At 44.6% G+C, this 18,755-nt stretch overlaps 1 protein-coding gene across 1 annotated transcript in view; it reads left to right on the plus strand.

Annotated features, from left to right (window-relative positions):
- LOC115126871 (pituitary adenylate cyclase-activating polypeptide type I receptor-like) overlaps window positions 1-18,755 on the plus strand; it is a 97,733-nt gene that overhangs the window by 45,058 nt on the left and 33,920 nt on the right. The window contains exons 4-6 of the mRNA XM_065009188.1: window positions 11,839-11,939; window positions 15,211-15,308; window positions 15,487-15,619. Of these exons, the coding sequence (XP_064865260.1) occupies window positions 11,839-11,939; window positions 15,211-15,308; window positions 15,487-15,619 (332 nt within the window). The remainder of the gene's footprint in view (window positions 1-11,838; window positions 11,940-15,210; window positions 15,309-15,486; window positions 15,620-18,755) is intronic.

An 18,755-nucleotide genomic window follows, 5' to 3' on the forward strand; every position in this document is an offset into this window, starting at 1 on the left:
CTATCAGAATTATCTTTGACCCCTATCGGAACTACAGGCCTCAAAAGTGATCCCTCATCATTGAAAGCTATCAGACTGCGCTGACCGGGTCACGGGACAAAATTACAATTTATCCCCTCGGCGCCAGATTTAATGAATAGTAATTAGCTATCCCCTTACTGATATCTCATCAATGATTTAATCACCCGGCCGTCGCCGGTTTGTACCACATATGTTCACTCTACTGTTCTTTGACTCGTCAGCAAATTATAAATTTACACAAGAATTCATACTTACTCGGAAATACTGATCAGAATTTAGACAGACTATACGACAATATGCAAAGTTTGATTGAACAGGTTTTGCTTACCTTGTTTATGGTGCACCTTTTAGATCAGTTTCCCGAGTTGAGCAGAATTATTGTCCTCCCCCGAATTTCTTTCACCTGTCTTTTTTGGAACCGTCCTTTGTGTGTAATGTGGGAGCTATCCTGTAGGGGACCCCACAGGCTTTACTGTGAAAATACGTTGCTATGTGTTGTCTCAGTTATAACAATGCAATAGCCATGTATTTAGCAGTAGATTGGTCTCCTGCATAATAGCAATTCTTTACAGGAGGAGCATTAGCGAAGCTAGTTAGTCTACTGTCTCTGGGGTCTTAGACCTCCTCTACAGTATGCTACCCCTAGGCTAGCTAGCACAGCCTTAGCCCTCTGCTATACTTGGCATTCATGCTACGGCTACATGCCACATTATGCTAATGATAATACAGGAGCAAAAATCCCACTGGCAACTTATCAATCAAGCCACCCACTGTTCAACCACCCCACATTCTTTCTCCTCCCGCTCACCATCTCACTGTGGAGTGGAGTGAGGTACTGGATGGGTGCAGTTCTAATTTATTTTCCATAACAGCCAATAGCCCAGTCCCAAAGTGTTAAACACTCTTTAACTTCCTTTCCGTGAGCAACGCTTACAGTATGCATATGCCCCCCCCACACACACATTTATTTTCCCTCACACACATTCTCCTCTCAACTTGTGACCTCGTACTCTGAGTCATTGTAGTTGTGGCACTGTGAGTGTATTAAGTCATCCCGTCCACACTCCAGGCTGGTTGGAGAGAGAGAACACCATCCTCTGTTGCTTTTCTGCTCCACTCTTCTGTTCCATCTAATTCATCTCATTTATATTCATCACAGCCTTCTGGTGATTTGCCCATCACATCTGACTGACTGGAGTGGACAGGGGGAACTTTTTCCAAGGTTGTAAAATGTCATGTTGGATGCATAGCATAAACAACAGCATGCACATACGTGAACAAACACATGGGAACTCACACAGACACACACATACTCACTTGCCTTATTTACCTTCCTGTCTGATAAAGGGATGTGATAGTCTAAATGATCTCTCATTGGTATAATGGTTATTCTGTGGGAAGTGATCCAACAGCATATCTCCGTCCACACCCTGTTCAATGACCATCTCAGGAAGCTGCTGCTTTGATATACTACTGAGCTGTTATGATGGTGTCATTAGTGCATAGTAATATACAGTACCAGTCAAGAGTTTGGACACACCTACTCATTCAAGGGTCTTTCTATAGTTTTACTATTTTCTACATTGTAGAATAATAGGGAAGCTCTCAAACTATGAAATAGTACATATGGAATCATGTAGTAATCAAAATATATTATATATTTGAGATTCTTCAAAGTAGCCACCCTTTGCCTTGATGACAGCTTTGCACACTCTTGGCATTCTCTCAACCAGCTCCATGAGGTAGTGACCTGGAATGCATCCTTCTAGACCTATCGGCTGCCTTCGATACTGTGAACCATCAGATCCTCCTCTCCACCCTCTCCGAGTTGGGCATCTCCGGCGCGGCCCACGCTTGGATTGCGTCCTACCTGACATGTCGCTCCTACCAGGTGGCGTCGCGAGAATCCGTCTCCTCACCACGTGCTCTCACCACTGGTGTCCCCCAGGGCTCTGTTCTAGGCCCTCTCCTATTCTCGCTATACACCAAGTCACTTGGCTCTGTCATAACCTCACATGGTCTCTCCTATCATTGCTATGCAGAAGACACACAATTAATCTTCTCCTTTCCCCCTTCTGACGACCAGGTGGCGAATCGCATCTCTGCATGTCTGGCAGACATATCAGTGTGGATGACGGATCATCACCTCAAGCTGAACCTCGGCAAGACGGAGCTGCTCTTCCTCCCGGGGAAGGACTGCCCGTTCCATGATCTCGCCATCACGGTTGACAACTCCATTGTGTCCTCGTCCCAGAGCGCTAAGAACCTTGGCGTGATCCTGGACAACACCCTGTCGTTCTCAAATAACATCAAGGCGGTGGCCCGTTCCTGTAGGTTCATGCTCTACAACATCCGCAGAGTACGACCCTGCCTCACACAGGAAGCGGCGCAGGTCCTAATCCAGGCACTTGTCATCTCCCGTCTGGATTACTGCAACTCGCTGTTGGCTGGGCTCCCTGCCTGTGCCATTAAACCCCTACAACTCATCCAGAACGCCGCAGCCCGTCTGGTGTTCAACCTTCCCAAGTTCTCTCACGTCACCCCGCTCCTCCGCTCTCTCCACTGGCTTCCAGTTGAAGCTCGCATCCGCTACAAGACCATGGTGCTTGCCTACGGAGCTGTGAGGGGAACGGCACCTCAGTACCTCCAGGCTCTGATCAGGCCCTACACCCAAACAAGGGCACTGCGTTCATCCACCTCTGGCCTGCTCGCCTCCCTACCACTGAGGAAGTACAGTTCCCGCTCAGCCCAGTCAAAACTGTTCGCTGCTCTGGCCCCCCAATGGTGGAACAAACTCCCTCACGACGCCAGGACAGCGGAGTCAATCACCACCTTCCGGAGACACCTGAAACCTCACCTCTATAAGGAATACCTAGGATAGTATAAAGTAATCCTTCTCACCCCCCTTAAAAGACCTAGATGCACTATTGTAAAGTGGCTGTTCCACTGGATGTCATAAGGTGAAAGCACCAATTTGTAAGTCGCTCTGGATAAGAGCGTCTGCTAAATGACTTAAATGTAAATGTAAATGTAGTTGACAGGTGTGCCATGTTCAAAGTTAATTTGTGGAATTTCTTTCCTTCTTAATGCGTTTGAGCCAATCAGTTGTGTTGTGACAAGGTAGAGGTGGTATACAGAAGATAGCCCACCACAGGAAAGGAAGATCCAGAGTTACATCTGCTACAGAGGATATGTTTATTAGAGTTAACTGCACCTCAAATTGTAGCCCAAATAAATGCTTCACAGAGTTCAAGTAACAGACACATCTCAACATCAACTGTTCAGAGGAGACTGCGTGAATCAGGCCTTCATGGTCGAATTGCTGTAAAGAAACCACTACTAAAGGACACCAACAATAAGAAGAGACTTTCTTGGGCCAAGAAACATGAGCAATGAATATCAGAACAGTGGAAATCTGTCCATTGGTCTGATGAGTCCAAATTTGAGATTTTTGGTTCCAACCGCCGTGTCTTTGTGAGATGCAGATGAATGGAATATCTCTCTGTGTGTGTAATACCCTTGTTAAAACCAGGTATAGAGTTTATTTGCTATAATTAATTGGTATTAGATTTTAAAAGTGATCAAATTGCTCCTGAATTTCTATGTTGTTAATGCATTTCTTTTAAAGAAGTATTGTGAATAGGTTGGTATACTTTGAGGTTTAAGTTTTGACCAATAAGGTAGCTTGTTAAGCTGTGGACAATGGGAGAGCTGACCTGGTTAACAGGAGGCCTGGGGAAAGGGAGAGGTTGGAAAAAGAGGGAGAGATGTTGAAAAGTATGAAAATACATTATCAGGGTTGGTGAAGAAAAATAGAACAAAACATATACCTACCAAGTTTTGAAGGGATATACTGATTTTGATTTTATAAGAGAGTTTGACGTGCCCAAAGTAAACTGCCTGTTACTCAGGCCCAGAAGCAGGATATGCATAGAATTGGTACCATTGGAAAGAACCACTTTGAAGTTTGTTGAAATGTTAAAATAATGTATGAGACTATAACACAATTGATATGGTAGGAGAAAATACAAAGAAAAACCTAATTGTTTATTTTTGAGAGCCCATGCTCTTACAATGGAAAGCTATGGGTCTATATGCAAATCCAGCTCCCAGATTGCAATTTGTATGACTTCCACTAGAAGTCATACGACTTCAAGGTTTCAGGCTTGTTTCTTCCCAAACAAGGAAGAATTTTGAGTTTTGAAACTGGGAGTCAGAGTTGAAAAATCAGTCTGTGCGTGCGACGAAGAGGATGCGCACCTGCTTATTTTGCTTTTCTATTGAACATACTTTTTTCCGTATGAAATATTATAGTTTGATTACGTTTTAGGGTACCTGAGAATGAAATATAAACATATTTTGACTTGTTTTAACAAGTCCTTTCTGCATGTTGAACAAGTCCTTTCTCTGCATGTTTAACGAGTTGATTACTCAAATCGATGGCTCCAACTTAACTGACTTTTTGGGATGTAAAGACAGATTTTATCTAACAAAACGACCATGCATGTTGTAGCTGGGACCCTTTTGATTGCAAATCAGTGGACGATTTTCAAAAAGTAAGTGAATATTTAATCGCTATTTGTGATTTTATGAAGCCTGTGCTGGTTGAAAAATATTTTGATGAGGGGCGCCGTCCTCAAACAATCACATGGCATGCTTTCGCTGTAAAGCCTATTGTAAATTGGACAATGCAGTTAGATGAACAAGACTTTAAGCTTTTAACCGATATAAGACACTTGTATGTACCTAATGTTTAATAATATCCATAATTTTTATGATTATTTATTTGAATTGCTCACCCTCCAATTTCACCACAAGTTGTCAACAGGTGTTCTGCTAAAGGGACGCCTAGCCCTAAGAGGTTGAAAGACTTAGTCGAGACTGAAGCTACTGTTTCATCGTGGAGGTATTTGACACCTTCGAGGTTAGCCTAGCATCGTGCGAGACGTGGAGAGAATTGCTTGTGGAAGATGAACGAGTTCATATTTCCATGGGTTATCTGATGCTGCTAAGAAGTACTGTTTGCATTGACTGCTGTGCTTGCTGTGGATCTTGTGTGGACACCGGCACGGAATTGCTATGCTTCGCTGAGGAAATATCTACGAGTAGTGAGTAACTACAACAGTGGGGTGCTTCCGGACTTTATGTAAGTAGCCATTTTTTTTAGCCCCAACGCGTGCCAAAGGGTTTAACCAAGCTTGCAAGTAATTTGGACATTGGGGTTTATTATTTTTTATTTCTTTTGATGTGGTACGTTGAAAATGTGATAATATACATCTTGAACCTTATGTCTGTTGCGTTGGTGTAGTCATTCATTGTTTCTGTTTCATTTTATATGGGAAAGCATATCAATATATAATAACAAAAATCTATGATCATTCAATCGGAAGGTAATCCCCTAGTTGTCATCACCCTAGCGAGTTTACAATAGGGATTCTCATTGTATATGTTCTTCTCACCAAATATCCCATGCTGTTCAGATATTCTAAGAAAGGTAATATCAAATTCGAGCCTGGTGAGAGGGTTACATGTGGTTCCCACCATGAATTATAGAGAAGAAGGTGTGATGGTGTGGGGGTGCTTTGCTGGTGACACTGTCTGTGATTTATTTATAATTCAAGGCACACTTGACCAGCATGGCTACCACAGCATTCTGCTGTGAAACGCCCTCCCATCTGGTTTGCGCTTAGTGGGACTATCATTTGTTTTTCAACAGCACAATGACCCAACCTCCAGGCTGTGTAAGGGCTATTTGACCAAGAAGGAGAGTGATGGAGTGCTGCATCAGATGACCTGGCCTCCACAATCATCCGACCTCAACCCAATTGAGGTGATTTGGGATGAATTGGACTGCAGAGTGAAGGAAAAGCAGCCAAAAATTGCTCAGCATATGTGGGAACTCCTTAAAGATTGTTGGAAAAGCATTCCTCAGGCGTCCCGCTAGCGGGACAACATCCGGTGAAACTGGGGGGCGTAATTCAAATAAATAATCATTAAAATTATGAATATTAAACATTTAGGTACATACAAGTGTCTTATATCGGTTGAAAGCTTAAATTCTTGTTCATCTAATTGCAATGTCCAATTTACAGTAGCTATTACAGTGAAGGCATACCATGAGCTTGTTTGAGGAAGGCGCCCCACATCAAAATATTTTTCCACCGGCACAGGTTTCATAAATTCACAAATAGCGATTAAATATTCACTTACTTTTTGAAAATCGTCCTCTGATTAGTCATCCAAAGGGTGCCAGCTATTAGTGTCGTTTTGTTAGATAAAATCCTTCTTTATATCCCAAAAAGTCAGTTTAGTTGGCGCCATCGATTTGAGTAATCCACTCGTTCAACATGCAGAGAAAGGAATCTGAAAATCTACCCCTAAACTTTGTACCAATAAGTCAAAATACGTTATTATTTAGTCCTCAAAATGTAGTCAAACTATAATATTTCTAAAACACAAATATTCCCAAACACGAATTTCCAAGACTGTGTCCCTGTACTAAAACTGATTATTCTTATTTGTTTCGGACGTTATAAGCCTGAAACCTTGAACGTAGACTGCTGAACCCCTGTGGAAGCCATGGGAATTGCATCCTGAGAGCTAGAATTCAGTATGCCCCTATGCTTTCCATGGTAAGAGCATGGTCTCAAAAAAAAACTCTCCTACCATATCTATTGTGTTATAGTCTCCTACATTTTTGACATTATTTTATTTTACTCCTACATTTCTACAAACTTTAAAGCGTTTTCTTTCCAATGGTACCAATTATATGCATATCCTGGCTTCAGAGCTTGAGCTACAGGCAGTTTACTTCGGGCACGTCATTCAGACAGGAAGTGGAGAAGAAAGGGGCCTAGCCTTAAAGCTGGTTGAGGGAATGCCAAGCGTGTGCAATGCTGTCAGCATGTTAAAGGATGGCTACTTTGAAGAATATGAAATGTAAACTATATATATTTTTTTGGTTACTACATAATTCCATATGTGCTATTTCATAGTTTTGATGTCTTCACTATTATTCTACAATGTAGAAAATAGTAAAAATAAAGAAAAACCCTTGAATGAGTAGGTGGGTCCAAACTTCTGACTGGTAATGTACATCTCCTACAGTTGCAGAACAGAAACAGTAGGCAGGAGGCAGGAGACAGGAGACCGGAGGCAGGAGGCAGGAGGCAGGAGGCAGGAGACAGGAGGCAGGAGAAGTGACATAGAGAGAGTAGTGAAAGATGCTTCGACTGCAAAATCAAGTCATCATGGAGATACACAACACCTATTCTGGAAGCCATAATCAAATCTCATGCAGCTAGCTGGCTCCAGACTACATAACAGCCCGTCTCCTACATTGTTGAGCCTAATGAGTTGTCATTTCTCCCCAACTCAAATCATCCGTATCCATAGTATAACAGCCTATCCCCTTGAGGTTGAGGTTTTAGCTCCCTGTTGTCCCCACCCTGCACCCTGCACCCTGCACCCTGCACCCGGCACCCTGCACCCTGCTGGTGACATCAAGATGACCCTTGGAGGAGGATGAAGGTATCAGCTCTGTAGGCTGCTACTGCCAAACAGCTGCTAGACAGGAGGACAGTGTTTGTATGAGCGATATAGAGAAAGTTTGTGTGTTAATTGAGTGTTGAGGGTTTGTATGTACTCTAGTGAAAGAGAGATTTATCAGTCTCTCCAGAGGACAGAGGGAGGTGCGTCTCCATATCGCCTCCCACCTATCTCACTAAGAAGCAGATGGAAATATGGTCCGATCCATTAAATGCTAATGAACTGAGCAGTGGGGCTATTTCTCCTGTGACGGACTGACACCCCTCCTCCATCATAACATCATACTGTGTGTGTGTGTGTCTGTGTGTGTGTGTGTGCGTGTGTGTGTGTGTGTGTGCGTGTGCGTGCTTATAGTTGTGTGTTTGATGGAGTCGCCTCGTCCGTCATTGTGATGGCCTAGTCCTCCTCTCTTATCCTCATCCTCCTCTACTCTCTTATCCTCCTCCTCCTCTCCACTCCTCTCTTATCCTCATCCTCTGCTCCTCCCTTATCCTCATCCTCCTCTACTCTCTTATCCTCATTCTCCTCTCCTCTCTTATCCTCCCCTCCTCTCTTATCCTCATCCTCCTCTCCTATCTTATCCTCACCCTCCTCTACTCTCTCATCCTCATCCTCCTCTCCTCACTTATCATCCTCTCCTCTCTTATCCTCATCCTCCTCTACTCTCTTATCCTCATCCTCCTCTACTCTCTTATCCTTATCCTCCTCTCCTCTCTTATCCTCATCCTCCTCTACTCCCTTATTCTCATCCTCCTCTCCTGTCTTCTCCCCCCCTCCTCTCTTATCCTCATCCTCCTCTCCTGTCTTCTCCTCCCCTCCTCTCTTATTCTCATCTTCCTCCCCTCTCTTATCCTCATCCTCCTCTACTCCCTTATTCTCATCCTCCTCTCCTGTCTTCTCCTCCCCTCCTCTCTTATCCTCATCCTCCTCTCCTGTCTTCTCCTCCCCTCCTCTCTTATTCTCATCTTCCTCCCCTCTCTTATCCTCATCCTCCTCTACTCTCTTATCCTTATCCTTCCCTCCTCTCTTTTCCTCATCCTCCTCTACTCTCTTATCCTCATCCTCCTCTCCTGTCTTCTCCTCTCCTCCTCTCTTATCCTCATCCTCCTCTCCTGTCTTCTCCTCCCCTCCTCTCTTATTCTCATCCTCCTCCCCTCTCTTATCCTCATCCTCCTTTACTCTCTTATGCTCATCCTCCTCTACTCTCTTATCCTTATCCTCCTCTACTCTCTTATCCTCATCCTCCTCTACTCCCTTATCCTCATCCTTCCCTCCTCTCTTGTCCTCATCCTCCTCTACTCTCTTATCCTCATCCTCCTCTCCTGTCTTCTCCTCCCCTCCTCTCTTATTCTCATCCTCCTCTCCTCTCTTATCCTCATCCCCCTCTCCTCTCTTATCCTCATCCTCCTCTCCTCTCTTATCCTCCTCTCCTTTCTTATTCTCATCCTCCTCTCCTCTCTTATCCTCATCCTCCCCTCCTCTCTTATCCTCATCCTCCTCTACTCTCTTATCCTAATCCTCCTCTCCTTTCTTATCCTCATCCTTCTCTCCTCTCTTATCCTCATCCTCCCCTCTTCTCTTTTCCTCATCCTCCTCTCCTTTCTTATCCTCATCCTCCTCTCCTCTCTTATCCTCATCGTTCCCTCCTCTCTTTTCCTCATCCTTCCCTCCTCTCTTATCCTCATCCTCCTCTCCTGTCTTCTCCTCCCTTCCCCTCTTATCCTCATCCTCCCCTCTTCTCTTTTCCTCATCCTTCTCTCCTCTCTTATCCTCATCCTCCTCTCCTCTCTTATCCTCATCCTCCTCTCCTATCTTATCCTCATCCTCCTCTACTTTCTCATCCTCATCCTCCTCTCCTCTCTTATCCTCATCCTCCTCTACTCTCTTATCCTCATCCTCCTCTCCTTTCTTATCCTCATCCTCCTCTCCTCTCTTATCCTCATCCCCCCCTCTTCTCTTTTCCTCATCCTCCCCTCCTCTCTTATCCTCATCCTCCTCTCCTCTCTTATCCTCCCCTCCTCTCTTATCTTCATCCTCCTCTCCTCTCTTATCCTCATCCTCCTCTCCTCTCATATCCTCATCCTCCACTCCTCTCTTATCCTCATCCTCATCTACTCTCTTCTCTTCATCATCTTCTCCTCTCTTATCCACATCCTCCTCTACTCTATTATCCTCCCCTCCTCTCTTATCCTCATCCTCTTCTCCTCTCTTATCCTTATCCTCCTCTCCTCTCTTATCCTACCCTCCTCTCTTATCATCCTCCTCCTCTCATCTCTTATCCTCCTCTCCTCTCTTATCATCCTCCTCCTCTCCTCTCTTATCCTCCCCTCCTCTCTTATCCTCATCCTCCTTTTCTCTCTTATCCTCCCCTCCTCTCTTATCCTCATCCTCCTCTCCTCTCTTATCCTTATCCTCCTCTCCTATCCTCCCCTCCTCTCTTATCATCATCCTCCTCTCCTCTCTCATCCTCCCCTCCTCTCTTATCCTCATCCTCCTTTCTCTCTTATCCTCATCCTCCTTTTCTCTCTTATCCTCATTACATGCTTTTTCAGGGGACTTCTCTTGGTTTCTCCCTCATGCTGTTTTCTCTTTCTATGTAAGTTCTCTCTGTCAATGTATTGTCTCCATTTTCTCTGCTGCTGAAAGACAGAATGAACTCTCTCTCTTTCCCTCCCTTGTCAGTGTTTGTTTCCATCTCTTCCCCTCTTCTCTCTCTGTGTGTGGTGTGTTTCTAGCTGTTCATTGTTTCCTGCCTCTAAGATCTCTTGTGTCGTTGCCCTCTGTGGTTCATCTAATCCTCTGTCTAATCAGTCTGTAGAAATAATTACACAGCCCTCTCTGATCCCTTAACCCCTATCAACATGAAAACAACACGCAGACAGGAACACACACACGCACACAGGAACACACACACGCACACAGGAACACACACACAGGAACACACACACAGGAACACACACACGCACACAGGAACACACACGCACACAGGAACACGCACACAGGAACACACACACGCACACAGGAACACACACACACACCCAGGAACACACACACAGGAACACACACACGCACACAGGAACACACACGCACACAGGAACACGCACACAGGAACACACACACAGGAACACACGCACGCACACAGGAACACACACACGCACACAGGAACACACACACGCACACAGGAACACACACACGCACACAGGAACACACACACACACACAGGAACACACACACACGCACACAGGAACACACACACACACACACAGGAACACACACACGCACACAGGAATACACACACGCACACAGGAACACACACATGCACACAGGAACACACACACGCACACAGGAATACACACATGCACACAGAAACACACACACGCACACAGGAACACACACACGCACACAGGAACACACATACGCACACAGGAACACACACACGCACACAGGAACACACATACGCACACAGGAACACACACACGCACACAGGAACACACATACGCACACAGGAACACACACACGCACACAGGAACACACACACGCACACAGGAACACACATACGCACACAGGAACACACACACGCACACAGGAACACACACACGCACACAGGAACACACACATGCATGCACACACACACACATGCACACACACACACACACACACGTCAACATGACAACAGCACCTACACGACACAGGCAATCATATACACTACATGATGAGTATGATTATAAAGAGATATACAGTATATGATAAGTATGATTATAAAGAGATATACAGTACATGATAAGTATGATTATAAAGAGATATACAGTACATGATAAGTATGATTATAAAGAGATATACAGTACATGATAAGTATGTTTATAAAGAGATATACCGTACATGATAAGTATGATTATAAAGAGATATACAGTACATGATGAGTATGATTATAAAGAGATATACGGCACATGATAAGTATGATTATAAAGAGATATATAGTGCATAGAGAAGACAGTTCTCTACGTAATTAATTTGCCTGCTGCGTTCTGTATTACAGTATTTCACTGTCTAGTATTGTACATTATTGAACAGTGTTGTACTGTAAAACTCTATGGATTTTTTGTTGTTGTCTCTATCTCATGAATGCATCCATCTGTATAACTGAAGTAGTAATGCTGTAGTTCTGTCTTGTTATTCTATGTGAGGTGAGAATGAACTGGCAACCCTCTTGAGTTTAGTCCCGGGGATTAGACCTGCAGTCTACCTCTGATTGGTTGATCTGTTTACCAGGCTACATCTTCAGGAACTGTACGAAGGCTGGCTGGACAGAGCTGTACCCTACATATGAGGAGGCCTGTGAGTTCGCAGATGAGTCAGAGACAGGATCAGAGGTTAGAGACACCCCACCACACCACTCTCGACCTCAACCTTCTCTTTTACTTACTCACTCATTTAATCACTCATCCGAATTCTCATTGTTCAATTTTCTTCTCAGGGGAGATAGAATGGGATTGGTTGAGGGGAGAATTTGTCACATTTCAAAATGTAACAACTCCACTGAGACATTAATTCATGTACTTATTCAACCATCTACGTATTCAGTCCGAACTACCGATCTCACTATAGGCCTACTCTTTTTTTCTCTCCTCTCTCTCTCTCTCTCTCTCTCTCTCTCTCTCTCTCTCTCTCTCTCTCTCTCAAATTCAAATTCAAGCTGCTTTATTAGCATGAAAAACATTGTGTCAATATTGCCAAAGCAACAATGTATACAATATACATTGTAACAAAATAATAAATGATAGCAAATAATAATATAAAATGGTAGTAAATAATAATACAAAATTAAATACAAAAATAATAACAATAAAATGGTAACAGTCAATAGTAGAAATGTAATAAATATCAAATCAAATTATGGAAAATGAAACTATAACTAACTTATAACTAAATAACGGTCATCTTCTTCTTTATATCAGTACTACAACTACAATCATCATTACTACGACTACTACTACCATCACTAAACTGTTATCACTACCATTACCACCCATATTTGGAATGATAAACATGAATAATTATAGTCATAACAATAATAGTAATAATAAGTAAGTTACTGCTTACTATGCAGATGTTATTATTCAGTGTCCCTCAGGCTATGGCAGGAAAAAACGTATTTGGCTGCAAGAGGAGCCATTGCTCCTTCGCCCATGAGTATTCTTAGTTTTTCCTCTGGGTTCAATTTGTAAAAATTTGGAATATATGTAGTCATTTCTGTGAATAATGAATCTCTTTGTGAGGAATATTTATCACAGTAAAGGAGAAAGTGCATCTCTGTCTCTACCTCCCCTGTCATGCAGTGACCACATACACGCTCCTCTTTGGGTAGCCATGTCTTTTTATGTCTGCCGGTTTCTATTGCCAATCGGTGGTCACTCAGCCTGTACTTGGTAAGGATCTGTCTCTGCTTCGTATCTCTGACAGAGTAGAGATAATCAGCCAATTCATATTCTCTGTTTAGGGTCAGATAGCAATTTAGTCGGCTTTGGGATTTTGTTTCGTTTTTTCAGTATTGTAAATATGATTCCTTTGATTGGTTCATGATTTTGCTTATTGGAATTCTTTCTTTTGAAGCAGTGCTGGTGTCAGCTTGGTTGGTGAGGTCCAACACAAGCTGACTGAGAGGGCTCGTTTCTGGGCTCAGCTCTTGGGCTTGAAGTGCTTTAAATTGTAGACTCGAATTTGGACTTGAATTTAGATGTAGCCAAAATTTTAATGATATTTTCTGCATCTTCATTATTACTGGAAATTATTATTATCTCTCTCTCTCTCTCTCCTCTCTCTCTCTCTCCTCTCTCTCTCTCTCTCTCTCCTCTCTCTCCTCTCGCTCTCTCTCCTCTCTCTCTCTCTCTCTCTCTCTCTCTCTCTCTCTCTCTCTCTCTCTCTCTCTATCTCTGTCTCTCTCTCTCTCTCTCTCTCTCTCTCTCTCTCTCTCTCTGTCTTTCTCTCTTCTCTCTCTCTCTCTCTCTCTCTCTCTCTCTCTCTCTGTCTCTCTCTCTCTCTCTCTCTCTCTCTCTCTCTCTCTCTCTCTCTCTGTCTCTCTCTCTCTCTCTCTCTCTCTCTCTCTCTCTCACTCTCTCTCTCTCTCTCTCTCTCTCTCTCTCTGTCTCTCTCTCTGTCTCTCTCTCTCCTCTCTCTCTCTCTCTCTCTCCTCTCTCTCTCTCTCTCTCTCTCTCTCTCTCTCTCTCTCTCTCTCATTCACATGCTGTAAGCATTGTTGAACGTCGGTTGTGTTACTTTATTGTGTTACTAACAGGTCGGCCAGCCAGGCAGCCAAACAAAAACATGACTATCTCTCGTTACATCACTAACAATGGATATTTGAGTATTCATCTGAGAAAGCCCTGGCTGTTTCTGCAGGCCATTCACGCTAACCATCTGGCAACAAATACATTTAGACAAATCACAAGTTTGAAAGGAAATGCAAAGAGAAAATAAATGGTAGGACAGACAGAGTGAGAGATGAGAAGGATAGATTAACATCCCAGACTTCCTAGCTGATAGCTGATTGCTCAGGGGGCTCTTCTCATCCTCCTGTCACATCCCTCCCTCTGTCTCATTCCCAACCACTCCCCATATACACACAATCTCCAAACACCCTCTTACACCTAGAAGATGCAGACACACAATCTCCACACACCCTCGTACACCTAGAAGATGCAGACACACAATCTCCACACAATCTCCACACACCCTCGTACACCTAGAAGACGCAGACACACAATCTCCACGCAATCTCCACACACCCTCGTACACCTAGATGACGCCGACACACAATCTCCACACACCCTTGTACACCTAGAAGACGCAGACACACAATCTCCACACACCCTCGTACACCTAGAACACGCAGACACACATATCTCCACACACCCTCGTACACCTAGAAGACGCAGACACACATATCTCCACACACCCTCGTACACCTAGAAGACGCAGAGACACGTATCTCCACACACCCTCGTACACCTAGAAGACACAGACACACGTATCTCCACACACCCTCGTACACCTAGAAGACGCAGACACACATATCTCCACACACCCTCGTACACCTAGAAGACACAGACACACGTATCTCCACACACCCTCGTACACCTAGAAGACGCAGACACACATATCTCCACACACCCTCGTACACCTAGAAGACGCAGACACACGTATCTCCACACACCCTCGTACACCTAGAAGACGCAGACACACGTATCTCCACACACCCTCGTACACCTAGAAGACGCAGAGACACGTATCTCCACACACCCTCGTACACCTAGAAGACGCAGACACACGTATCTCCACACACCCTCGTACACCTAGAAGACGCAGACACACATACACTTGCCAAGGCCATGAGGAAGGTGTGTGATCGTGCTGTGCATCTTAAAATGCTTATTAAGTAGTGTAACTCCCTAGACAGAAACACAACAGTATCTTTCCTGGCCCGATATGTTCATTCGCTACACTTGTACTGTTTTCTCAGTATACAGTATGTCATGACACTATTATATGATTGAGTATATGAGGGACATAGAGGGCAGCCTACTGATGGGATTTGAAGTCCTGCACTGTATGTTTCTTTTTGACCTCTGACCTGTTGCTTTCCAGACAACATACTTCTACACCATCAGTCAGGTGTACACCGCTGGATATGCCACCTCCCTCGTCTCCCTCATATCAGCCATCTTTGTCTTCACTGTGTTCAGGTAACACTAGGACATACTCAGTCCAATATTTATTCCTTAGATACACACAGATACATGATAAAGCTGTGATGATAAATAGATAACACTGGAAGACTGGATTGCGGTCATATTCAATATGGACTCTCTAACATGACAGGAAATTAGGTCAGTCTAACAGGAAGTTGACTCTCCTGTACAGGAAGTTCCACTGTACCAGGAACTACATCCACATCAACCTATTTTCCTCATTCATCCTGAGAGCCAGTGCCGTTTTCATCAAGGACGGAGTTCTGTTCGCTGATGAGAACCTGGACCACTGCTTCATGTCCACAGTGAGTGTCATGCTGTCATCAACAAGCGACACAAACTATACTGGACTTACTGTCTTAATACTATCTGTAACTCCCTGTCACACCTTCACCTGTTATATCACCATATATTTAGATATTCTATACCATATCTATATTACTGTCATGTAAGTTCATATAGTGTACACCACCGATTTCTACTAAGTTCCTGTGGCTGTATAGGTCTGTCTTCATCCATGCACTTTCCACTTTTGAATGTCATTGCCTTCAGATGTATGACTCATCTTGTTGTATGGGAAAAGCATCAGAGGGTGCTGTGAACGCTATCTGACTAGAGCACATTTTAGCTCATTGAAATGAATCTGTGAGAGACAGCGAGTCGAGACTTTCTCCTCCAAATACTTTTATGCTAAAACATTGGCCTGCTTCTAAAAAGAGTGAGTCGTCCAGTCGACTTTGGTCCTTTTCTGTGGCAGTGAGGCCATTGGATCAGAATATCAGTGGTGACTTATTAAGAGTGATGAAAGAGAGAGAGAGAGAGACTGATAAGAGAGAGAGAATGATGAGAGAGGGACAAAGAGAGAGAGAGGGGAGAAAGAGAGGGGAGGGGAGAGAGACAGATAAGAGAAGATAGATAAAGAGAGAGAGAAATAGAAAGGGAGAGGGAAAGAGAGGGAAAGAGAGAGAGAGAGAGAGAGAGAGAGAGAGAGGGAGAGGGGGAGGGGAGAGAGAGGTCTCTTGCACCCCAACAGGACACCAGGTTCTATATTTAGAAGCTAAATCCACAGCACAGAGAGGAGATAGGGGATTACAGAGACTACTGCAGAAGTAGAGAAGGGTGGCAGTGTGATTGTGGCTCAGGGAAACACCAGAGGGGTACAGGGGAGGGGTGGAGGTGGCAGTGTGATTGGGGTTCAGGGAGTCACCAGAGGGGTACAGGGGAGGGGTGGAGGTGGCAGTGTGATTGGGGTTCAGGGAGTCACCAGAGGGGTACAGTGGAGGGGTGGAGGTGGCAGTATGATTGTGGCTCAGGGAGTCACCAGAGGGGTACAGAGGAGGGGTGGAGGTGGCAGTGTGATTGTGGCTCAGGGAGTCACCAGAGGGGTACAGGAGAGGTGTGGAGGTGGCAGTAGGATTGGGGTTCAGGGAGTCACCAGAAGGGTACAGGGGAGGGGTGGAGGTGGCAGTGTGATTGTGGCTCAGGGAGTCACCAGAGGGGTACAGAGGAGGGGTGGAGGTGGCAGTGTGATTGTAGCTCAGGAGTCACCAGAGGGGTACAGGGGAGGGGTGGAAGTGGCAGTGTGATTGGGGTTCAGGGAAACACCAGAGGGGTACAGGGAGGGTGGAGGTGGCAGTGTGATTGGGGTTCAGGGAGTCACCAGAGGGGTACAGGGGAGGGGTGGAGGTGGCAGTGTGATTGTGGCTCAGGGAGTCACCAGAGGGGTACAGGGAGGGGTGGAGGTGGCAGTGTGATTGTGGCTCAGGGAGTCACCAGAGGGGTACAGGGGAGGGGTGGAGGTGGCAGTGTGATTGTGGCTCAGGGAGTCACCAGAGGGGTACAGGGGAGGGGTGGAGGTGGCAGTGTGATTGTGGCTCAGGGAGTCACCAGAGGGGTACAGGGGAGGGGTGGAGGTGGCAGTGTGATTGGGGTTCAGGGAGTCACCAGAGGGGTACAGAGGAGGGGTGGAGGTGGCAGTGTGATTGTGGCTCAGGGAGTCACCAGAGGGGTACAGGGGAGGGGTGGAGGTGGCAGTGTGATTGTGGCTCAGGGAGTCACCAGAGGGGTACAGGGGAGGGGTGGAGGTGGCAGTGTGATTGGGGTTCAGGGAGTCACCAGAGGGGTACAGGGGAGGAGTGGAGGTGGCAGTGTGTGTGTGTTTGGGTGATGCAGGGTTAAATAATTGAGGAGTGGTGCTCCTGGCTGATAGCTGTCCCTCCTGACCCTCACCCCCATATCGACTGAAACCTGAATGGGCCCAACCTCACATAAGAGGACATATTGAGTCTGACCCTGATTAGAGTGTAATTACAACTCTCCTAGACAAGCACACACACACACACACACACAATTTTAGGAAAAAATAAATGATTATTGTCAATCAACAATGACAAGCCACCGTGGTCTGACAACTTGGATGGAAAATTACTGAGGATAATAGTGGATGATATTGCCATTTGTATTTACCATGTTTTCAATTTAAGCCCACTAGAAAGTGTGTTCCCCCAGGCTTGGAGGGAAGTAAAAGTCATTCCCGAAACCTAAGAATAGTAAAGCCCTCTTTACTGGCTCAAATATCTGACCAATCAGCCTGTTACCAACACTTAGTAAACTTTTGGAAAAAAGGGTGTTTGACCAGATACAATAATATTTTACAGTAAACACATTGACAAACTTTCAGCACGCTTATAGGGAAGGACATTCAACAAGCACAGCACTTTCACAAATGACTGATGTTTGGCTGAGAGAAATGGATGATAAAAAATATTGTGGGGGATGTTTTGTTAGACTTCAGTGAGGCTTTTGACGTTATGGATCAGTCTGCTGCTGGAAAAGCATATTTATCATGGCTTTACACCCTCTGCTATAATGTGGATAAAGTGTTACCTGTCTAACAGAACACAGAGGGTGTTCTTTAATGGAAGCTTCTCTAACATAACCCAGATAGAATCAGGAATTCCCCAGGGCAGCTGTCTAGGCCCATTACTTTTTCAATCTTTCCTAATGAGATGCCACCGGCTTTGACTAAAGTGTCTAAGTATGCAGAATGAGATAGTCCTAACTGCAACTCTTAACAAAGAACTGTAGTTAGTTTCAGAGTGGGTGGCAAGGAATAAGTCAGTCCTAAGTATTTCTAAAACTAAAAGCATTGTATTTGGGACAAAACATTCACTAAACCATAAACCTCAACTAAATCTTGTAATAAATAATGTGGAAATGGAGCATGTTGAGCATAGTGATACAACAGTAGCTAAGATGGGGAGAAGTATGTCCATAATAAAGCACTGCTCTACCTTCTTACCAACACTATCAACAAGACAGGTCCTACAGGTTCTAGTTTCTACCTTCTTAACTACACTATCAACAAGACAGGTCCTACAGGTTCTAGTTTCTACCTTCTTAATAACAACACTATCTACGAAGGCAAGTCCTGCAGGTACT

This window comes from Oncorhynchus nerka, linkage group LG24, assembly GCF_034236695.1.
Source record: "Oncorhynchus nerka isolate Pitt River linkage group LG24, Oner_Uvic_2.0, whole genome shotgun sequence".
In the NCBI taxonomy this organism is placed as follows: Eukaryota; Metazoa; Chordata; class Actinopteri; order Salmoniformes; family Salmonidae; genus Oncorhynchus; species Oncorhynchus nerka.